Below are 18,425 nucleotides of genomic sequence, written 5' to 3' on the forward strand. Positions count from 1 at the left end.
GGAGAATAGAAGAAACTAGAAAAAAATTAGAAACTTTGAGAAAATAGAAGACATTAGAACAATGAAAATCGAACAAATAGAAAATAGAAGAATATAGAAAAAATATAATAGAAAAAATGAAAATAGACTGTAAACTAAATAGAAAAAAATGCAGTTGGAAAAAATATAATTGGGAAAAATGAAACTAGAAAAAAGAAAATAGAAAATTATAGAAAAAAAGAAAAACCCAAGTGCTGAAAATTTTGAGAAGATGGAAGTGAAAGAAAACAGGGAAAAAATCAGAAGAGAGAAAATAGAAGAGAATAGAAGAGAGGAAAATCAAAGAGGATTTAGAGGAGAAAATAGAAGCGAAAAATAATGAAAAAAAGAAGGATAAAGGGAGAAAAAGGAAGAAAAATCCCGATTTGGGTCCCGGAGCCAGGAAAATTGAGGAATTTGAGGAAAATGCCCCAAACGGAGCCGGAGGCAGCGGCCGGGTGAGGCCCCACCCCCCTCGGGGGTTTGGGAATTTTGGGGGGGTTTGGGGGGTTTTGGGGTTCTGTCGTTTCAGGCGCCGCCGCCGTCGCCCCTCCCCCTTCCCCCTTTTTCTATTAAACTCCCCAGAAATGGGGAAAACCCCCCAAATTCCTCCAGCGCCCTCCGGCTCCGCCGCTCCCGCCGGCGCCGCTCAGTAAGTGTCCGAAATCTTTTGTTTTTATCCCAAAGGCGTCGCGCGGGAGGGGCCGGTGATAAAAAAAGAAAAAAAAAAAAAAAAAGGGAGAGAAATGATCAAAGAAATGTTTTTTGTATTTTTTCTTTTTGGGAGGGGGTGGGGAAAGAGGGAGGGGGTGTCTCGAGTTTTTTTCCCCCTCAGGGAAGCAGCAAAACGCAGGGAAAAAAAGGCAAAAAAACGGTGAGAAAAAGCCGAGGAAAGGGAAAAAAAAAAAAGAGGATTTAACCAGGAAAGGCCAGTCTGCACTCAAAACGCGCTCAGGAGATTCCAGCAGGGATTTGAGGAAAAAACCCCCAGATCTGTGGTATGCAGAGAAGTAAGAGTCGATTTAATTTCATTTTTTTGGGGAAGTCGGTTTGTTTTTGGTGGGTAGGGGGCGGTTTTGGGGTGTTTTCCGCCCTTTCCGCAGCCGCAAGTGAGAGGAGTCAGCAGCATCAGAAAGAAGCTTTTTTACCCCAAAGTGAAGCTGGAAGAGCAGGAATGAGGCTCCAGGAGATTTCCTTAGGAAAACAAAAAGTAAAAACCCCCCCAAAAACCCCTTGGAGGGAGGGGCTGGAGCAGGCGTGGGGGGAGGGGACAATAATCATGTTTTCAGGTTTTTTCTCCAAAACCAGCAGCAGGAATGCTTAAATTTAGACTTTTGTCCCCAAAACGAGTAAGTGTAGGAGCGAGCAAGGGGCGGGGAAGCCTCAAATTTGAGGCAAAACCCCCCAAAATCGGCGGTGGCAGGTACCGGGTGCGCCCCTCCCCCCACCCTGAGTCCTCCCCCCCCCGGGACCCGCGCGGGTGGGGTGGGGGGAGGGGCGGCGGATTTGGGGCGATTTCGGCCGGTTTGGGGCGTCGGGAGGCGGGGGGAGCGCAGGGACCCCCCCCGGACGTGGCATGCGGGCACCTCCCGACCCCAAATCCCCCCGAAACCGGCGGAAAACCGCGACCTTCGGGCGGTTTGACCGATTCGGCCGCTTTTCCCCCCAAAAAAACGGATTGTGCTGACAGGGTGTGTGTGTGGGGGGGGTCTCGTGGGTGTTTTTTGCAGCCCCGCCGGCCCTGCCCCCGCCAGAGGAGCCTCCAAGAGCCAGAATGGGGCAAAAAACCCCAAATCAGGGTCTGCAGGAACAGTAGGGAGCCAAAAATTGGTATTTGTGCCGCTTTCACCCCAAAATGGGCCACTCCGGGGATGGAAGGGGAGGAGAGGGAGCTTTGGGTTTGGCTGCTTTGCCCCCACCCCTTAAAAAAAAACCCCAAAATTGCTAAAATTGCCTCAGAATGCGCTGCTCGTAGGGCTCGCCCCCATCTGGGAATTTAAACCAAAACCAGGGGTTTTTCCACCCAAAAAAATGCTTAGTCAGCGCCTTTGCGTGGTGCCTTGGGAGGGGGAGGAGCTTTTGAACCATTTCCCCTGGATTTTCCCCCAAAGCAAAGGGATGGAGGAGCAGGCGTTGGGCATGGGGGGTTGGGTGTTGTCTCTCTCCCCTCCCCACAGTGACAGTGCCAAAACCGCCTTGATTCGCCCCAAAATGGACAATTTGCTCCAAAAAAAGGCTTAAAAACTAGAAATTCCCCCAAAATAAAGAGGCAGGAAAAGGTGAGCCAGCAGAGTAAGTACCGGCGGGGCCCCGGGACGCGCCGACCCCAAAATCCCCCGTTCTCGGCCCAAGATGCGAGGGGGGCGCGTGATTAACCCCAAAATCCCCGTTCCGGAGCTAATCCTGCGCCGGGGGCGCGCGATCGGCCCCAAATCCCCGTTTCTGAGCCCATTTTGCGCCCGGATCGCGCGGCCGACGCCAAATCCACGTTTCTGACCTCGTTGTGCGCCGGGGGCGCGGGATTAACCCCAAATCTCCCGAGCCGAGCCCATTTTGCGCCCTAAATTTCCGTTTCTGGCCTGATTTTGCGACCGGGACGCGCCTGTGACCCCAAATCCCCGTTTCTGAGTCTGTTTTGCGTCTGGGCCGTGACTCCGACCCAAAATCCCCATTTCTCTGCCCAGATTGCGCCGGGGGCACCTGCTGGGCCCCAAACCCCCCAAACCACCCATTTTTGGGTGTGCTCTGGCCCCAAATTCCCCACATATTGCCCCAAATCGCGTGGGGCGGGGCCAGACTTGTTTTGGGGAGGTTTTTTTTTTAGTTTTTATTTTTCCCGTTTCGGGAGGTTTTTTCTTTTCCTGAGAAAACTTTTCCTTGGTTTTCTCAGGTTTTGCTTTTTCTCCTCTGGACCCAAAAAGGCCGAAAAAAAAGCAAAAGGCGCCGGTGGTGGCACCCCCGGGACCCCCCGGGGCGGGGTTCGACCCCCCGTGGCGCCGCTGCTGCTGGCCTGGGGCCCTATCGCGACAGAGACCCCCATATCACGACAGAAATCCCCTCATCGTGACAGGGAGTCCCATATCATGGTAGGGATCCCCCATTTCTCCTCCTTGACTTGGGGATCTCACAAACCAGAGAAAGGGATGAGCCCCATATCCCGATAGGGATCTCATATCGCGACAGGAGCCCCTGCATTGCGGTAAGGACCCCTTACCATTTTTTCACGTAGCTTTGGGTGACCCATGGTGAAGGGGGGGGTTGATCCCATGACAGGAACCCCTTTTGGTAACAGGGCCGCTCATATCGTGACAGGGACTCCTTATTGCGACAGGGACCCCCTGCTCCTCATTTTCCCAGAGCCCCACAGTACCAGGACAGGGGGTGCCCCATATCACGACAGGGATTGTTTATCGTGATAAGAACCCACGTTCTGCAAGGGCCTTGTATCCTGACAGGACCCTGGATTGCTCTGAAGAGGAGGATCAAGGAAGGACCCCATATTGTGACAGTGCTCCTGTATCGTGACAGGGCCCCTGTGCCAAGGATACAGGACCATGAGGGGCTGCTGTAATCACTGTGAATCCCCATTATCGCGACGGGACTCCCCATATCGTGACAGGGACCCTCAGTGATCAATAAACTGCAGAGTCCCGACTTGCCTTGTGTCGTCATTGGGGCTGGGGAGGGGGGGTGGTAACTGCATATGACGTCATTGCCTGTGGCCCCTGACGTCATAGCAACGTCGGCTGGGTCCGCTTGGTGACGTCACCGCCGCTTCCTGCCGCGTGTCCTTTACAAGCCCCGCCCCTCCCTCTGGTTTTGGCCTTGCCCCCTGTTCGCCCCGCCCATTCCTCGTTCCTGGCCTCTCATTGGTTCTTTTTGGCCACTCCCCAGCCCCTTATTGGCTCTGCCGCTCCCTCCGCCCTTCGCTCCTCCCGTTTTCCACCCCCGCTCTCTCATTGGCTCATCCAGACCCCACCCTTGCCTTTCATGGCTCCCCGAGGCCCGCCTCCCATGTCCGTCACCGGATCCTCCCGCCCGGCGCCGCCGCCGCTTCCTCCGGGCCCGCTCCGGTCCCGGGAGCCGCTCGGAGCCCCGGGAGCCGCCGGGAGCGCGGGCCCGGCCCCGGCCCCGCCATGTGGCTCTTCTCCCGGGACCCGGTGCGGGACTTCCCCTTCGAGCTGGGCCCGCCCGATGCGGATCCCGAGGCGGAGCCGCTGCCGGACCCCGCGGCCCCGGCCCCGCTCTGGCGGCTGCTGCGGGGCCCGCCGCAAGGTGAGGGGATTGTCGGGGTGGGGGTCCCTTCGTGTGTCCCATCCCTGTCCCCGCATCCCTGCATGGCCACGACCCCGCCATCCCTGCCCCGAGTCCTCCCCATGTCCCCGCGACCCCCGTCCCCTCCGTGTCCCTACCCCGGTGTCCCTCGGTGTCCCCATCTCCGGTGTCCCTCGGTGTCCCCCATCTCCGGTGTCCCTTTGTGCCCCAGCTCTCGCTGTCACCTGTCCCACGTCACCGAATGTCCCCTCCACGTCACCGCTTGTCCCCCCATGCCACCCCCGTGTCCCCCATCGCCAGGTCCCAGGTGTCGCCATCCCCGTGTCACCGCTGTCCCCACATCTCCATCTGTCCCCTCGTGTCCCCCTGTCCTGTCGTTACTCCGGCCCCGCGTGTCCCCACAGTGTCCCCCCCCTTTTGCCCTGTGCTATTCCCCGCCCTGCCTCCTACCTGTCGCGATATCCCCTGCCTGTCGCGCTGTCCCTTGACTGTCGCCGTGTCCCCAGGCCGATGGCGCTCCGGTGTCGGTGTTTGCCCACAGCCTGGGCCCGGGGGTGGATCCCGGGGCCACCGCGCTGGCCCGGGCGGGGCTGAAGCGGCTCCGCAGCCTCCGGCACCCCAACATCCTGGGCTACCTGGACAGCCTGGACGGTGACAGGAGTGGGGACAATGTGGGGACAATGTGTGGGGGGTCACAGGACATGGGGGGAGTGAGGGGATGGGGGTGAGTGGAGGGACATGAAGGGATGGGGACATTTTAGGGGGACATGGGGACATCATGGGGACAGGGGACAATGGGGGGACAGTGGTGACAGGGGGAATGAGCAGCCAGGAGGGGACAGGGGGACACTGGGGGGACATTGGGGACACTGGGGGAGTTACAGGGACATGGGGGGACATTTTGGGAGTGAGGGGATGGGGGTGAGTGGGGGGGACACGAAGGGATGGGGACATTGGGGGAGGACATGGGGGGACATGAACAGATGGAGACACTGGGTGGGGACATGGGGACAATGGTGACAGGGGGAATGAGCGGTCAGGAGGGGACAGGGGGACACTGGGGGAACATTGGGGGACAGGAATGGTGGGGACAGCGAGGGGACAAAGGGGGGGACACAAAGGCTTGGGGGGACACAGGGGCTGACAGGGGTGACACAGGGGGTGACAGGAGGACACGGGGGTGACCCCCGAGTGTCCCCCCAGACGGAGCAGTGCCTGTACCTGGTGACAGAGGCCGTGACCCCCCTGCGGCGGCACCTGCGGCTGCACCCCCCGAGCGGGGACTCGGGCGAGCAGGAGGTGGCCTGGGGGCTGCAGCGGCTGCTGGTGAGGGGGGGGTCCCTGAGACCTTTGGGGGGACACCAAGATCTGGGTGGGCCCAGGTGGGTGGGGGGATCCCCGTGATCTTGGGGGGAGTCTCCGGGATCTTGGGTATTCTGGGATCCAGGGGGGGTTTGAGATGTTTTTGGCTCCTGGGTGGGATGGGCCTGTTTTCTGAGGGGGGGTTACCGATTTTGGGGGGTCTTTTGCCCCCCCCAGACGGCGCTGGCGTTCCTGGGGGTCTCGGGGCTCGTTCACCACGCGCTGGGACTCGACGCCGTCTTCGTGGACCCCGGGGGCGAGTGGAAGCTGGGGGGGCTCGAGAGGGTGGCGGCCACCAGTGAGGGGACCCCCACCCGTCCCCCCAGTGACCCCCCCCGGCCCCAGGACCCCCCCGAGCTCAGCGACCCCTCCCGAGGGAAGGGGGACCCCTGGTGAGTTGGGGAGGTGGCACTGGGGGGGTTCAGGGGACCACGGGGGTCCCCTGTGCCCCCTCCCCACTGTCACGGCCCCCCCAGGGCAGGGGACATGTGGCGCCTGGGCTGCCTCATCTGGGAGGTCTTCAATGGACCCCTGCCCCGGCCGGGGGCTCTGCGCAGCTTCGGCAAGGTCAGGGACCCCTCCCCAAAAAATCCTGGGGACCCCCTGGGCACCCCCAAAACCCCCCGGGATCCCCCCCAGGCTTGTGGATCCAGCAAATTCCTGCTCACCCCCAGGCTCAGGGGTCCCCCTTCTACCCCCACCCTTGGGGTGTCCCTGACCCCGTGTTCCCCCTGTGTCCCCCCAGCCCTTGGGGTGTCCCGGACCCCGTGTCCCCCCTGTGTCCCCCCAGCCCTTGGGGTGTCCCTGACCCCGTGTCCCCCCTGTGTCTCCCAGCTGCCCCCCGGGCTCATCCCGCCCTTCTCGGAGTTGGTGGCAGCGGATCCGGGGGCCCGGCCGGGCCCGGGGCCGCTCCTGGAGCGGCTGCAGCGCCCTGGAGCCTTCCTGGCCTGTGCCCTGGTGCGCACCGGGCTCTTCCTCGAGCACTTCCAGGTGTGCCTTCAGCCTCGCTTCATCCTTGTTCCTTCATACTCATCCTCACGTTCATTCCTGTGCTTTTATCCTCATCCCTGTCTTCTCTTCTTCGTGGTCGCTCCTGTTCCTTTTCCCTGTGCCCATCATCATCATCATCCTCATCCCTATCATTGTTTCCTGAATTATTCCTTCATCCTCATCCCATTCCCATGTTCATTCCTGTCCTTTTATTGTCCTCAGCCTCATTCTCATCCCTGTTTCATCATCGTGCTCCTCATCCCATCATCATCCTCATCCTCATCCTGTTTTTTCCTGATTCATTCCTTGATCCTCATCTTCGTCCCATTCCCATGTTCATTCCTTTTTCTTTATCCTCCTCCTCATCCCTTGATCCCTGCTCTTCCATCCTCACCTTGCTCCCATCCATGTCTCCTCATCTTCGTGCTCGTTCCCGTTCCTTTTCCCCATCATCATCATCCTCATCCCTATCGCTGTCTCCTGATCCGTTCCTTCATCCTCATCCTCACCCCATTCCCATGTTCATTCCTGTTCCTTCATCCTCATCCTTTGATCCCTACTCTTCCATCCTCATCTCATTCCCATCCCTGTCCCCTCATCATCATCCTCCTCACTCCTATTCCTTCATCCTCTTCCTCATCTTCATCCCTGTCGCCCGTGACCCGGTGGGTGTTTCTGGGCCCCCCTGGCAGGTGCGGGACCCCTCGGAGCGCCGGACGTTCCTGCAGGAGCTGCCGCCCTCTCCTGGAGTCCCTCCCGGGGCCCTTCCGGAGGCACAAGCTGCTCCCGCGGCTGCTCGAGGCCCTGGAGCTGGGCAGCGCCGATGCCAGCGCTCTGCCCCCCCTGCTGCAGGTGGGACACCCCTCAAAATACTCCCCTAAAACCCAAAATCCCACCCTAAAACTTCCCTGACCCCTAAAATCCCACCCACAACCTCCCCACCCCCCCTGCTGCAGGTGGGACCCCCAAAATCCCCCCCAGTAACCCCCAGAGCCCCCCAGTAACCCCCCAGTGTCCCCCCAGGTGGCGAAGGTCCTGGAGCCCCCCGAGTACCAGGAGCGAATCGTCCCCGTCCTCGTCCGGCTCTTCTCGTCCCCCGAGCGGGGCCTGCGCCTGCGCCTGCTGCAGCTGGTGGGCACTGGGAGGGACTGGGAGCACTGGGAGGGGCTGGGAAGAACTGGGAGGGACTGGGATGGGGCTGGGAGAGACTGGGATGGGACTAGGAGGGACTGGGATGGGAATGGGATGGGGCTGGGAGAACTGGGGAGAACTGGGAGGGGACTGGGAGGAACTGGGGGGTGTCTATGGGGTTTGGGGGGGCTGGGAGGGGTCCCTGGGGAGGGTGATTGGGGTTTCTGGGGTCCCTGGGGGTGTTCAGGGGTCTCACACCCCTCCCCAGCTCGAGGAGTACATCGAGTTCCTGCCTGAGGCCACGGTGGATTCCCAAATTTTCCCCCACGTCGCCCACGGGTTCCTGGACTCCAACCCGGCCATCCGCGAGCAGACGGTCAAGGTGAGCCCCAAAATCATCGTGGACACCCCAAATCTCCTGGGAACGCCCCCCAAAAAATAACCCAGGACCCACAGAATCTCCTGGGAACCCCCCCAAATCACCCAGGCCCCCCAGACCTCCTGGGACTCCCCCAGAAGTTACCTGGGGATCCCTCAAAACCACCTGGAGACTTTTTAAAAAATCAAATAACGACCCCCAAACCCACCTGGGGACACCCCAAACCACCTGGGTATTCCCAAAATGGGTGGGACTGAATGGGGACCCCCCTAAAATGGGTGGAAATCAGTGGGAACCCCCCCTAAAATGGGCGGGAATCAGTGGGGACCCCCCCAATAACCCAAGCACCTCCTTCCAAATCCACCTAGGGAACCCCAGAATGGGTGGGACTGAGTGGGGACCCCCCCAAAATGGGTGGGACTGAGAGGAGACTCCCCCCCCAAATGGGTGGGACTCTTCAATCACCTGGAGCCCCCCCCCCCAAATAACCTGGGAACCTCCTTCCAAATCCACCTGGGGACCCCCAAAATGGGTGGGACTGAGTGGGACCCCCACAAAATGGGTGGGACTTTTCAATCACCTGGAGCCCCCTCCAATAACCCAAGAACCTCCTTCCAAATCCACCCGGGGACCCCCAAAATGGGTGAGATAGGACTCCCCCAACCACCTGGGCACCCCCAAATGGGTTGAATCCCCCCCAGATCCCATCTGGGGGTGCCCCCTGACCCCCCCCTCTGTTTGTCCCCCCCCAGTCCATGGTGCTGCTGGCGCCCAAGCTGGGGGAGGGGCGCAGGGGGGGGGAGCTGCCCCGGCTGCTGCTGCGGGTGCAGGGGGGGAGACGCGCTGGGACCCCTGCGCTGCAACGCCACGCTGTGCCTGGGGCGCCTGGCCCCCCACCTGCCCGCCCAGGTGAGCTCTGGGACCCCCTGAACCCCCCCATAACCCCCACGCTGTGCCTGGGGCGCCTGGCCCCCCACCTGCCCGCCCAGGTGAGCTCTGGGACCCCCTGAACCCCCCCATAACCCCCACGCTGTGCCTGGGGCACCTGGCCCCCCACCTGCCCACCCAGGTGAGCTCTGGGACCCCCTGAACCCCCCCAAAATCCCCCTACACTGGTCCAGTGCCCATTTTCCCCTGTGCCCCTCTCCAGACCCCCCTACCTTGGTTTGGGCCACCTGAGACCCTTTTCCCCTGTCCCCTCCCCTCACTGTTCCACCTCATTGTCCCCCTGTCACCCCCCAGATCCTGTCCCCCTGTCCCCCCTCACTGTCCCCTGTCTCCTCCCCTCACTGTCCCCTTGTTCCCCCTCCCTGTTCCCCCTCTCTGTGTCCCCCCTGTCCCCTCTCCCTGTCCCCCCGTGTCCCCCTGACTGTCCCGTGTCCCCCAGACCCTGTCCCCTCTCATGTCCCCCTGACTGTCCCGTGTCCCCCCTCTCCCTGTGTCCCGTGTCCCCTTGACTGTCCCGTGTCCCCCAGACCCTGTCCCCTCTCCCTGTCCCCTCTCATGTCCCCCCGTGTCCCCCTGACTGTCCCGTGTCCCCCAGACCCGCCGGCGGGTCCTGGCCCCCGCCCTGGCCCGGGCCACCCGGGATCCGTTCCCGCCCGCCCGGGCCGCGGCCGTCGCCGCCTTCGCCGCCACCCACGGCTGCTACGCCCCCCCCGAGGTGGCGACCCGGGTGCTGCCCCCCCTGTGCGCCCTCACCGTGGACCCCCACCCCGGGGTGCGGCAGCAGGTCAGGGCGGGGAGGGGGCTGGGAGAATTTGGGGAGGGGGTTTGGGGACTGGGGAGGGGACTGGAGGAATTTGAGGAGGGGTCTGGGTGTAGGGGAGGGACCCAGAGGAATTGGGGAGGGGTCTGGGGAGGGACCCAGAGGAATTGGGGAGGGGGTTCTGGGGGGATGGAAGGGACACAGAGGAATTGGGGAGGGGGTTTGGGTGCTGGGGAGGGACCCAGAGGAATTGGGGAGGGGGTTTTGGGGCTGGGGAGGGACGCAGAGGAATTGGGGAGGGGGTTTTGGAGGGGGAAGGAACACAGAGGAATTGGGGAGGGGGTTTGGGTGCTGCAGATCCCAATGAAATGGGTTGGGGGTCGCACTGAGGGGGGGTCTCAAAGCAGGGGGTGCTGAGGAGGCTCCCACAGCAATTAGGGGGGGCGGTCAGGGTGCTGAGGGGGGGTCCCCAGAGAAACTGAGTGACTCCTTGGGGGGGCCAGGGGGGCTATGAAGGGTGGGGGGGGGGGGGGTGGGGGCGGTCTCTCACTTTTGGGGTCCCCTTGTCGTCCCCCCCCTCAGGCGTTCCGGGCCATTCGCAGCTTCCTGGAGCAACTGGAGGCGGCGGCCGAGGCCGGGGGGATCCAGGAGGGCGGTGAGAAACTGCGGGGAGGGGGGGGCAAAAATTGTGGGGAGGGCGCCAAAAATTGGAGGAAAAAGGTCCAAAAACTGTGGGGAGGGGGGAGAAATGAAGGTCAGGGGAATGGGAGGGAATTGGGATAGGGGGAGAAAAGGGGGTGGGGGGCACACGGGGGTGGTTTGGGGGTGTCCCCCCCCCCCCCGTGACCCCCTCCCCTCCCTCCACAGACACCCCCAGCGCAGCCGCCGTGCCGGGGGGGGGCGCGGGGGGGCTGGGGGCGGCCCGTGTCCTGGGCTGTCACCGGTGTCACCTTCCCTGACCGCCCGCCTGATGGGGGGCGAGGGGGGGGCGGCCCCCGCACAGCCCCCCCCCACGCAGGGACCCCCGCAGAGCCCGGCCGAGACCCCCGCGGCCCCCCCAAAAGGTGAGTGACTCCCTCCCTCTTTATCCCCCCCCCCCAAAAATTCCTGAGCTCCCCAGCCTTGGAGCTCCCCTGAGGAGCCCCCCTGAGCCCTCATTTTGCCCCCCCAGAGCCCCCCAGCGAGGAGCCTCCCCCCGAGGAGCCCCCCCTGGAAGATGGCGATGGGTGGGATGATGACTGGGGGAGTCTGGAGGTGAGTTTTGGGGGGGTGGGGGGGGCACAGTGTGACCCCTCCCCATCTCATCACATCTGTCCCCCCCCCCAGGACATGGAGCTGCCCCGGAGCCCCCCCACCAGCAGCCCGGAGGATTTGGGGACCCCCCCGCAGCCCCCCACCCCCACAGAGCCCCCCCCCCAGCGCCCCTCCCCCAGCCGGGGGGGGTGATGAGGGTGAGGGGGGGTGGGGGGTGGGGGGCGAGTGGGGCACTGAGGACGCCTGGGAGGCGCTGCCCAGCCAGCACGGTGAGACCCCTCCTCAGACACCCCCAGACCCACCCCAGACACCCCCGGAACCCGCCTGGGACCCCCAGACCCACCCAAGACACCCCCAGAATCCCCCCGAGACCCCCTCCAGGACACCCACCTGGGACCCCCAGGACACCTCTGGGACCCCCAGAACCCCTCCCAGGACCCCCAGGACACCCCTCAGACCCACCTGGGACCCCCAGGAAATCTCCAGACCCACCCCAGGACGCCCCCAGACCCACCCCAGGACCCCCCAGAGCCCCCTGGGACCCCCCAGATCCACTCTGGGACCCCGAGGACACCCCCAGACCCTCTGAACCTCCTCAGACTCCCTTGATCCCCCAGACACCCTCAGAGATCTCCCCAAACCTCCCCCAGGACCCCCATAAACCCCTTGGGATCCTTCCCCATGACCCCTCGATGCCCCTGAGGGACTCTCCAGCCTCCCAGGACCCCTCCCCAATGTCCTTGGGACCCCAGACCCCCTCAGTGACTCCCCCCTGAACCCCCATTCCCTGGGACCCCCTCAGGGCCTCACCCCCCCAACCGCTCTCCCCCCTGTCCCCCCTTGTGACACCCCTGTCCCCCCACTCGTCCCCCCGATCCCCCCTGAGCCCCGTTTTTCCCTTTCCCCTCCCCCGGTGACCTCCGTGTCCCCTCAGGGCCCCCGCCGGGCCGGCGGCAGCGGGAGCAGCAACGGCGCCGGGAGCTCGAGGCCAAGCGCCGGGCGGGTCCTCGGGGCCCTCAAAAATTGGGGGCTCGGAAACTCGACTGAGGGTGGGGAGGGGGTCCTAGAGAAGGGGATTGCGGTGAAAATCCCCTTTGGGGTTTTTTTGTGGGGAGGGGGATCGCTAATAAAAACCCCCAGACCCGCAATGAGGGCGCGCGGTGGAGGCGGGAATCCGTGAGGGGGACACGTGACAGCGCCAGCACGTGGAGCTGGGGGCGGAGTCACGGGGCACGGGGGGAGGAGTCACGCGGCACGGGGGTGGAGTCACGCGGCACGAGGGGCGGGGTCACGCGGCGCGGAGGGCGGGGTTGGGGCGGGGCCGGGCAGTCACGTGGCGCGGGAGGCGGGCGGTCACGTGGCCCGGCATGGCCGGCCGGGAGGGCGCGGGCGCCGCCCAGCGGCGGCGGAGGCGGAAGGAGGAGGTGAGGAGGGGGCGGGGGGAGCCCGAAATTTGGGGAGGGGACCGCAGATTTGGGTGGGGGACACCTCGCGACGGGTGGGGACACGGGGGGGACACGAGGGAGAGGTGACAAGGACACCCCAAGGAGGCGGGGGGGGGGGACATGGGAAGGGGAGGAGGCAGGAACCCCAAAAATGGCGAGGGGGGGGGAACCCAGGGATGGGGGGGGACATCAAAGTGGGGAGGGGGACACGTCAAAGTGGGGGGGGAGGGACCCAGAAATGCGGGAGGGGTCCAGCTATTGGGGGGGTTCTGAAAGGGGGGGCATTTGAAGCTGAATTTGGGGAGGGGGTCTAAGATTGGGGGTCGCCCATGGGGGTGGGGGGGCTGTGGGCGGTGCCCAGAGGTGGGTTGGGGGTCTCCAAGGGAGGGTTGGGGTCTCCAAGGGGGGATTGGGGTCATCTTTGGGCCCCCCCAGGACCCCGAGGTGCGGCTGTCCAAGGCCCTGAGCTACGTCCTGCGCCATGGGGCCGAGGCCGAGGGGCTGCCCATGGGCCCGGGTGCGTGAGACCCCACAATCCCCCCCAAAACCCACCCCAAAATCCACTCAAAAATCTCCCCCAAAATCCCCCAAGACTCACCCCAAAATCCCCTAAAATCCAGTCAAAAATTCCCCCCAAAACCCACCGTAAAATCTCTGAAAATCCCCCAAACTACACTCCAAAATCCCCATTAATCTCCCCTGAAACCCACCCAAAAATCCCAAAAAGTAGCCCCAAAACCCACCCCAAAATACACCCCAAACCCACACCAAAACCCACACCAAAGTCCCCGAAAATACCTCCAAAACCAACCCCAATACCCCCCTGAAAACCCCGCCCAAAATCCCCCTTAAAATCCCCCCAAAACCACCCCAAAATCCCTGAAAATGGACCCCAAAATACCTCAAAATTCCCCCCCAAATCCCCCCAAATCCCACCCAAGAATCCCCCCAAAACCCATCCCAAAATCCCTAAAATACTTCCAAAACACCTCCTGGGATACCCCAAATTCTCCAGAATGTGCCCTTGGGATACCCCAAATCCTTTTGGGACCCCCAAAACATCCCCTGGCACACCCCAAATGCCCCCTGTGACACCCCAAATGCCCCCTGTGACACCTCAAATACTCTTTGTGACACCCCAAAGTCCCCAAAAAGTCCCCTGGGACACCCCCAAACACACCCCCAGGGATGCCCCAAAACACCCCCTGGGACCCCCAAACGCCCCCTGGGATACCCCAAATGTCCCTTGGGACACCCCAAATGTCATTTTGGTCACCCCAAACACCGCCAGGGACACCCCAAACCCCCCCGAGACCCCCCCCCCAGAGGCCCTGACGGGGGTCTCGGGCGGGTTTTGGGGTTCAGACGGATTTGTTGAGGTGGGGGCTCTGCTGCGGCTGCGGCGCTTCGCGGGGGTCTCCGAGGGTGACGTGCGCAGGGTGGTGGCCGCTGACCCCAAGGGTCGCTTCGCCCTCCGGCCGGACCCCCTGAGGGTCAGAGCCAACCAGGGGCACTCCCTGCCGGTGAGGGGGGGTCTGGGGGGGTCCTCGAGGGGTCTGGGGGGTCGGGAGAGGGGATTTGGGGGGGTTTATGGGGGATTTTGGTGGGGGCTGGAGAGGCGTTTGGAGGTTTACGGGGCGTTTGAGGGCTCCCCCAAAGGGTCTAAGGGGCCGAGGGGTCCCCGAGGGGCTTGGGGGGAGTCCCAGAGGGGTTTGGGGGGGCTGGAGAGAGGATTTAGGGGGGTTTATGGAGGCTTTGAGGGGTCCCCGAGGGGTTTGGGGGGGTCCCCGAGGGGTTTGGGGAGGCTGGAGAGAGAATTTGGGGGGGTTTATGGTTGGTTTGGGGGGGTTTATGGGGGATTTTGGGGGGGCTGGAGAGGGATTATGGGAGACTGGGGGGTCCCCGAGGGGTCTGTGGGGGGTCCTCGAGGGGTCTGGGGGTGGGAGAGGGGATTTGAGGGGTTTATGGGGGATTTTGGGGGGTTTATGGGGGATTGGGAGGGTCCCCAAAGGGTCTACGGGCGGGTCCCTGAGGGGTCTGGGGGGGCGGGAGAGGGGATTTGGGGGGTTTATGGAGGATTTTGGGGGGCTGGAGAGGGGTTTGGGGGGGGTTTATGGGAAATTGGGGTGGTCCCAGGGGGATTTGGGAGGGTCCTCGAGGGGTTTGGGGAGTCTGGAGAAGGCTTCAGGGGATTTATGGGGGATTTGGGGGGTCTTTGAGAGAATTGGGGGGTTCTGGAGAGGGGTTTTGGGCATCCCGGGTGTGATTTGTGGAATTTTGGGTGGGGTTTTGGAAATCCAGGAGGACTTGGAGATCCGGGGTGGAATTTTGAGATTCAGGTGGGATTTTAGAGATCGGGGAAGGATTTTGGGATCCGGGGTTGGGATTTTGGGGGTTTCAGGTTGAATTTTGGAGATCTGGGTGGGATCTGGGGATGCGGGGTTCGATTTTGGGGATCCGTTGTTGGATTTTGGGGGTCCAGAGTTGGATTTTGGGAGTCCCGGGTTGGATTTTGGGGGTACCGAGTGGAATTTGGGTGATCCCCGATGGGATTTTGGGAATCCCGGGTGGGATTTTGGGGATCCAGGGTTGGATTTTGGGAATCCAGGGTTGGATTTGGAGATCCTGGGCGGGATTTTGAGAGCTGGGTGGGATTCTGGTGATCCGGGGTGAGATTTTAGAGATCTGGGTGGGGTTTTGGGAATCCTGGGTTGGATTTTGGGGGTCCGGGGTTGGATTTTGGGGATCCTGGGTTGGATTTTGGGGGTCCGGGGTTGGATTTTGGGGATCCTGGGTTGGATTTTGGGGGTCCGGGGTTGGATTTTGGGGGTCTCACCTACTCCAGGGGGGGTGTCCGGGGGTCACAGGTGCCGGATCTGGAGCTGACCCCCCTGTGCACCCCCGAGGCGCTGCCCCCCACCCTGGCCCACGGCACCCGGCGCCGCCTGTGGGGCCCGATCCGGGCGGGGGGGCTGCGCCCCATGGGGCGGCAACACCTGCACCTGGCGGGGGGCTGCCGGGGGACCCCGGCGTGCGCAGCGGTGAGTGACCCCCCCCCCCCCAAAAAAAACCCCACCGGGATAGCCCAAAACCCCCCCGGGATAACCCAAAAATTCTTCCTGGGATACCCCAAAAAAAAAAACCCGGGATACCCCAAAAATCCCCCTGGGACACCCCAAAAATTCTTCCTGGTACGCCTCAAAAATTCCTCCTGGGATACCCCAAAAATCCTCCCTGGTACATCCCAGAAACCCCCCTGGGATACCCCCAAAACACCCCCCCAGGACATCCCCAAAAATCCCCTTGGGTGCCCCAAAAAAAAACCCCTGGGACACCCCTAAAAAATCCTCCTGGGACACAGCCAAAAACCCACCGGGACTCCCCAAAAATCCCCTTGGTACACCCCAAAAATTCCTCCTGGGATGCCCCAAAAATCCGCCCAGGACACCCCAAAAATCCCCCCAGGACACCCTAAACCCCCCCCCGGGACACCCCAAAACCCCCCGAGATCCCCAAACCCCACAGAGACCCCACACTCACCTGGCAGGGTGGACCCTGATGTGCAACCCCCCCCAAAATAACCCCGGGACACCCCAAAAGTTCCCCAAACTCAGCAGGGACCCCCAAAACCCTCCAAGGACCCCCCCAAAACCCCCCAAGGACCCCCCAAAACCCTCCAAGGACCCCCCAAAACCCCCCAAGGACCCCCAAAGCTCCCAACCCCTTTTTGGCGCCCCCCAAATCCTTCTTCAAGCGTCCCCAAATCCCTTTCTAGAACCCCTCAAACACCTCAAATCCTCCTCGAGACCCCCAAACCTTCCCCCTGCAGCCCCTCAGGACCCCCTAAAACCCCCCCAGGACCCCCCAGAATCCCCTCCCCAGCAGGGATGAGGTCGGACTCGGAGATCGCCATCATCATCGACGGCCCGCGCGCGCTGGCGGGTGAGGGGGGGTCCGGATTTTTGGGGTGTTCCCGATATTTGGGGGGGTCCCCGATGTTTGGGGGGTCCCCCCCGATGTCCGTGTGACCCCCCCCCGACCCCTCCCCACAGACGGGATCCCCTTTTTCTGCTCGGCCAACGGGGTGATCCTGACGCCGGGGGACGCCCAGGGCCGGATCCCCCCCCAAATATTTCCTGCGGGTTCTGCAGCTGCGGCCGCACCGTGAGGAGGGGGGGGGACCCCAAAATTGGGGGGTGGGGGGGTCGGGGGGTTTGGGGGGAGACCCCAAAATTTGGAGGTCAAAGGGTTTGGGGGGGTTATTCAGGGATTTGGGGAGGGATCGTGAAATTGGGGGGCTGGGGAGGTTGGGGGGGACCCCAAAACTGGGGGGGCTCAAGAGGAGTGGGGGGGACTGGGGGATTTGAGGGGGACCCCAAAACTGGGGGGAATTGGGGGAGCTGAGGGGGTTTTGGGTGGACTCAGGGTCTGGTCTGGGGGCATTTTGGGGGGTCCGGGGTTGGGATTTGGGGGGGATCAGGGATTTGGGGGGCTCCCGTTGCCATGACAACAGCTCTTCTTTCCCCCCCCACCCCCCACCCACAGGGTGTGAGCTGCCCCTGGACGGACCCTGGGATGAAAAGGGGGGAGAGACCCCCGGATGAGGATTGGGGGGGGTCTCTGAGCTCCCCAGGTCCCACAGACTCAAATAAAGCCCCCCCTAAACACCACGAGCGTCTCATGGAGGGGCCAGAGCTCAAACCCACCCCCCAAAATAACATCGGGGGGACCCAGGACCCCCCAGTCCCTCCCAGTCCTTTCTAGTCAATCCCAGTCCCTTCCCAGTCCATCCCAGTCCCTCCCAGTCCATCCCAGTTCCATCCCAGTCCCATCCCAGTCCCTCCCAGTCCCATCCCAGTCCCTCCCAGTCCCATCCCAGTCCATCCCAGTCCATCCCAGTTCCATCCCAGTCCCTCCCAGTTCCATCCCAGTCCCTCCCAGTTCCATCCCAGTCCCTCCCAGTTTCCCCACATCGGATTTCACACAGAAATTCTCTTTTATTGCCGCATCCACCGGGATCTGGGGGTTCCCGGGGGGGTGTCCTGGAGGATTTTGGGGGTCCCGGAGGATTTTGGGGGTCCCTCAGCAGATCCCGCACGTTTCCCTGCGGCCGAAGCGGCGCCGCCGGGGCTCGAGGCTCCTCCGCAGCTCCTCATCCTCCTCCAGCGCCCTGCGGGGGCCGGGCAGGGCTGGACCCCCAAAAATCCCCCCGGGACCCCCCCCAGGATCCGCCCCAAGACCCCCGGACAGCCCCCAAACCCCCCAGGAGCTCCCTGAGCCACCCCTGAGCCCCCAAACCCCTCCCGGGACCCCCCACAAACCCACCGGGACCCCTCCCCGCAGTCCCCCCGCAGTCCCCTCGGTGTCCCCCGCGCTGTCCCCGCGCTGTCCCCACCTGCTCTCGCGGCGGTGCCGGTCCCGCACCAGCCGGTCCCGCCGGTTCACCAGTGCCACCAGTTCCTCCAGTAAGAGCTGCTCGCGCTCGCGCTGCGCCGGCGGCTTCTGCCACTCTGGGGATGTCCCCAAATGTCCCCAAAAAGGTCCCCAAATCCCTTTGTGTCCCCCTCTGGTGACTCCTTCTGTGCCTGGCACCCGCTGTGTTTGTGTCCCCAAATGTCCCCAAGCGTTTCCAATGTCCCCCTGTCCCACCCGATGTCCCCCCAAATGTTCTCCTGCCATCCCCAGTGTCCCCAAATGTTCTCCTGTCCCCTCAAATGTCCCCCTCATCCCCGATGTCCCCATCCTGCCCTTTGTTCCCAATGTCCCCCTGTCCCCAGTGTGCCCAGAATGTCCCCTCGATGTCCCCAGAGTCCCCTCCCTATTCCCAGTGTCCCCCCAATGTCCCCTCGATGTCCCCAATGTA

At 62.7% G+C, this 18,425-nt stretch overlaps 3 protein-coding genes across 3 annotated transcripts; 2 read left to right on the forward strand and 1 right to left on the reverse strand.

Moving 5' to 3' along the window:
• The first annotated feature begins 4,096 nt into the window (after positions 1-4,096).
• On the forward strand, positions 4,097-12,179 carry SCYL1 (SCY1 like pseudokinase 1). The gene is given in 21 exon segments (XM_063182389.1): positions 4,097-4,310; positions 4,800-4,941; positions 5,495-5,619; positions 5,833-6,047; positions 6,132-6,222; positions 6,490-6,645; positions 7,338-7,382; positions 7,384-7,497; positions 7,669-7,776; positions 8,045-8,158; positions 8,908-8,985; positions 8,987-9,064; positions 9,699-9,887; positions 10,446-10,518; positions 10,731-10,786; positions 10,788-10,805; positions 10,807-10,927; positions 11,035-11,117; positions 11,190-11,239; positions 11,241-11,386; positions 12,052-12,179. Coding segments are annotated over 21 exon segments (2,271 nt in total). The 5' UTR covers positions 4,097-4,154; the 3' UTR covers positions 12,165-12,179.
• Positions 12,180-12,469: 290 nt separating this feature from the next.
• On the forward strand, positions 12,470-17,232 carry TRPT1 (tRNA phosphotransferase 1). Its single transcript, XM_063182388.1, is given in 9 exon segments — positions 12,470-12,541; positions 12,998-13,079; positions 13,928-14,085; positions 15,430-15,568; positions 15,571-15,603; positions 16,448-16,504; positions 16,615-16,682; positions 16,684-16,726; positions 17,108-17,232. Coding segments are annotated over 9 exon segments (696 nt in total). The 5' UTR covers positions 12,470-12,484; the 3' UTR covers positions 17,167-17,232.
• A 302-nt stretch (positions 17,233-17,534) lies between these two features.
• On the reverse strand, positions 17,535-18,402 carry EHBP1L1 (EH domain binding protein 1 like 1). The gene is made up of 2 exons (XM_063182393.1): positions 17,958-18,402; positions 17,535-17,732 (listed from the first exon to the last, which is right to left on the reverse strand). Exons 1-2 carry the CDS (start codon positions 18,302-18,304, stop codon positions 17,645-17,647), a joined length of 435 nt encoding a protein of 144 aa, XP_063038463.1. The 5' UTR covers positions 18,305-18,402; the 3' UTR covers positions 17,535-17,644.
• Between the last annotated feature and the right edge of the window lie 23 nt (positions 18,403-18,425).

This window comes from Melospiza melodia, unplaced genomic scaffold (genome assembly GCF_035770615.1).
Source record: "Melospiza melodia melodia isolate bMelMel2 unplaced genomic scaffold, bMelMel2.pri scaffold_208, whole genome shotgun sequence".
NCBI classification, from domain to species: Eukaryota; Metazoa; Chordata; class Aves; order Passeriformes; family Passerellidae; genus Melospiza; species Melospiza melodia.

Coding starts and splice junctions, on each gene's coding strand:
- EHBP1L1 (XM_063182393.1), bottom strand. CDS start 18,304: ATGGGGACATCGGGGATGAGGGGGACATTTGAGGGGACAGGAGAACAT. Junction 17,733..17,957: donor CGGCACCGCCGCGAGAGCAG/GTGGGGACAGCG, acceptor CGGCCCCCGCAG/GGCGCTGGAGGAGGATGAGG.